We start from the raw sequence: 3,847 nt of genomic DNA on the forward strand, positions 1-3,847 counted from the left end.
TTTTCGACCGGAACTCGACTAACCGGCTAATACATTTTTATTACGTCACTCTTGTTTCTGTTAAAATGATGGTAAAACCATTATTACGAAAGGTTCTTCGGGATTTATGCCGCGAGTATAAATAAACCATCCATCAATCTATCAAGTCTCATTCAGCGAATATAATCTACTTCGCGCGAACTGGAAAGGCAAAAACGGGGTGAGGTGGGTCGAGAGGGTTGAAGCGACCCGGAGTTCCCCGGGCGTGATCTGGATAATGAGAGCTTACCGTGCAGCGCGTGCTGGTGCCACCGCGGATATTTTCGCATGGAAAGTTATTGAAATACTAGTGACGTGTACCGCGCGAGGAAAGTTTCTCGCGTCGGTGTGACTGCTGAAATTAATTGAATCGCTCGCTCGCGCGCTCGCTCGCTCGTGAGCGCGCTTTTTGTTCCGCGTCGCGGAATGCGTCGTGAAACTTTTTAATGAATGTCAACTGCGAGCGATACATTCGGATAAATGATCCTGTTTTCTGGCGCGCAATTTGCCGGACCGCCGGGCCGTGCGATCGCCTACGCTGGGAATGTTGATCGCGACGCTTTCGCCCATTGTAAAAAGTTTCGAGCGGACTGAAGCGGCGTATTAGGCGCGTCCTTTCTATCCGACCTTTTATCGGATATCGGCCACTTCGTAAAACGAATCGAAGTACTATTTCCGGACGTGCGTTTCCCCTCGCCCCACCCGTAATGCCCGCGGAATTTTCCGACTCGGCCCTCGTAAATTTACCAAGTTTTGCGCCCACGCGAAACTTTCGCGTCCGTCCGTTCGTTCGTTCGTTTGTTTGCCCGCTATCCGCGTTTCTTATAACGATGCAGGGAATTTTGGGAGGATTTTTCGACGGTCCTCTTGGAACGGTGGGAATATATATAGAGGCGAAACTTTCTAAAATTGTTTTTAACGCATTGTAACTGGGACTCCGAGAGATTATTCCGACGTGCGCGGCTAATGGCAAAGTTTTCATTAAGTCGAGGGACCTATATATTTCTTTCGATGTGGGAATATCGGTCGCGCCAGCCAAGGCAAGCGCGCTGCGCTCCACGCGTGTGCGAATCGAAGAGTAATTTCCGCCCCGTTCAGGCGGTATCAAGCGAGCAGCTGTAAATTTCTGCGAGCTTTTAAGGTGTCGTATTCTACGGAGAGATCGGGATTTCGATGGTAAAATTTTAAGAGCGCGCACTTACGAGTTATTTTGGTCGTCGCGATTCGTATTTTCTTTGACAATGAGCGCGTTGATCGATATTGCTGCAATTGATTCCAGGCCGACATTTCGAAAGCAGTAATTGAATTATTGAAAAAGATAGAAGACGACGCGGAAATTAAAAACTCTGAATTATTCTATTTAATGTAATTTATTAACTGTTTTATATTTAAATTATAGAATATGACCGAATTCAACGCAAATATTTTTTGTAATTTTTATATCTAACACAACTTGATACATTTAATGTAAATTTGTTGAAAATATGAAAATGATATATTAAAGTAAAATTTAATAAATTAATTCTGGGTCACATAAAAGGGCAAAATAAGTTATCCGTTAATGTCATATACGGATGCTGTAAAAAAAAATAATATCTAAGATAAAAATTGTATTTAAAGTAATAAATAAAATAACTGTTTTTACTATTACATGTAAATTCTCTACATAATTTATATAACTATATTAATCATAATTTTTAAACTTAAAAGAGAGCAACAGAAGTTTATAAATGTTTAATAATAGATTTTGTTTAATTCCATTAGCGAGAAATCATTGGATAAATGGTTTCTCTTCATGTTGAAATATAGATATTCTATAGATATTCGAAACGTTGAGATTATAATTAAAATAAAAAGATATTATTATCCTTTTATAACATTTTGCAGATAGTCGCTTTGTTACCTATGCACGGCAATATATGGTTACAAATATATATCCGGATTATTTCGCGAATCATTTCGCAATCCGCATGTTTCACTAAACGATATATTGGAATATCCGCGAATCACCGAGCGAAATTTGTTTCCTCGCGCGATGTTGTCGCGCGTCGCGAAAAACAAGCCGCGATAACGAACATAATTCAATAGTGTCTCCCGCATGCGCTTCATTAATAAATTATTCAAGCTAGGTTATTGAAGCATTCGCCAACTCCGCCGGCTTCTTCGTTCGTCGCGAATGACGAAGGGCCTTATTATGCGAAATCGGGGTGCCTCGTATTCGCGTCGAGTTCACGCGAGCGTTTCCGTATATACATATATATTTATATGTGCACGCGCGCGCCAACTTCGCGACTGCATAATTGCCAAGAGTTTGATAGAGCGGCAAGTTTCGAGCTCGCGGCCGAAAGCTGGGAAGGGACAGCTGCGGGCGTACATTCTCGGCCGATATTCTCCGACTATCAGGAATACATCACGAGACCGGTACGTGAAACCAATTAGAAAGATAAGAATTAAGAGCTATTAGGCGTGATAAGAATGAGGGATAAGAAAGAACACGTGATAAGAAAGTATAAAAGAATAGAGACTTTTTGCGCGCCGAGGCGCGCTGTTCACCGTGTTTTTCACCTCTTTTTCGTTATCATCCGTTTATCGATTTCTAGTCCGGCGAACAGCGGATCTATACGCGCATTTCGGTGCCGCGAAACTTTTCCGATCCACTATCGGTCCTGAGTAGTTTTAACGATCGCGGACGCGGAACGGTTCGAGTTTACGAGCTGGCTGTGTGAATAGTTAACATCTACAGCTTCTCTATGCGGGATGTGAACTGCAGAGCGACGGTCAATAAAATAATTTTGCACGCTATAAAGCAAGACCCGATGACAGCCAGTACGCTTTGGGAATTCATTTCGAGGGACGGAAATTGCAACTTGGCAGATTGGCCAGGTTGATTCGGAATTCTGGCGCCTCGAAGCGACACGATAGTTAATCGTCGTAGCACAACGGAATTATATTAATTCCACGGAATTGTAAGCAGGCATGAGAATTTAGGCTAGCAAGCGCATTTTTATTACTCGATAATTATAATTATCTTAAATTTTTTGGTGCCAGTTTAGAGCAGTTTGCCCGGTACGAAAAGACATGGAAACACGAAATCTTTCCTTCGTTGCGAATTGCTTTTCAGTAAAGCAATTAAAAGACTCATGCTTATTAACGAATCAATGCGAGATTTAATATATACGATACGTAATAATTAATTGCAGTGGTCATTTAGTTCGTTGTTCAAATAAATGTCAAAAACGTTCCGCTTTAGAGAGAAGCTTTAGAGAGAGGCAAATAAATATACGAAACGTAAAATTTTTAATTAAGCTACCTAGCTACCTCGGCTGATGAAGAAATAGCGAGTTGTACCGAAAATACATGACATTTCGCGGCCGTTGTCTCGCGTCGCTCGTAAAATCGCGTCGACAAGAACGGAGCTCTGGGCTCTGGCGTACCTCGCAGGAGCAAAGACTCACCATTTAGGACATGAACCCTGATAGACGCCGTATTGGCGTTGCTGGGCTTGCAGCTGTACTCCCCGGAGTCCGAGGGCTGCGCCGTCTGAATGAGAAGCCAGGAGGTGGTAACGTCGCCACCCTTCTCGGTTATCACGGAGACGCCGCCCCTGGGACTGTCGTAACTCAGGACTTTCTCATTGTAGTACCAGAAGATGAAGGCTGGTGGCTCCGAACTGAAGCGTATGGCACACGTCAGGTTTATCGTGCTGCCCGCACCGACATACAACTCGGGGCCGCCCAGTATCGTCGCCGTAGGTACTGCGATAAAGAAGAATTTTCTCTCGTTTTCTATTTCCCTCCTCTTCCTCGTTCTCCTCGTTCTTATCATGCTC

The 3,847-nt window shown here is 43.2% G+C and overlaps 1 protein-coding gene across 1 annotated transcript; it reads right to left on the bottom strand.

Moving 5' to 3' along the window:
• Positions 1-2,492: 2,492 nt before the first annotated feature.
• LOC112453359 (carcinoembryonic antigen-related cell adhesion molecule 1-like) lies at positions 2,493-3,773 on the bottom strand (the record flags this gene model as incomplete). The annotated part of the gene is made up of 1 exon (XM_025014087.1): positions 2,493-3,773. A coding segment is annotated over one exon (449 nt), but the record flags the coding sequence as incomplete, so codon positions are not given.
• Between the last annotated feature and the right edge of the window lie 74 nt (positions 3,774-3,847).

Source organism: Temnothorax curvispinosus, unplaced genomic scaffold (genome assembly GCF_003070985.1).
Source record: "Temnothorax curvispinosus isolate PA1 unplaced genomic scaffold, ASM307098v1 QBEX01004260.1, whole genome shotgun sequence".
In the NCBI taxonomy this organism is placed as follows: Eukaryota; Metazoa; Arthropoda; class Insecta; order Hymenoptera; family Formicidae; genus Temnothorax; species Temnothorax curvispinosus.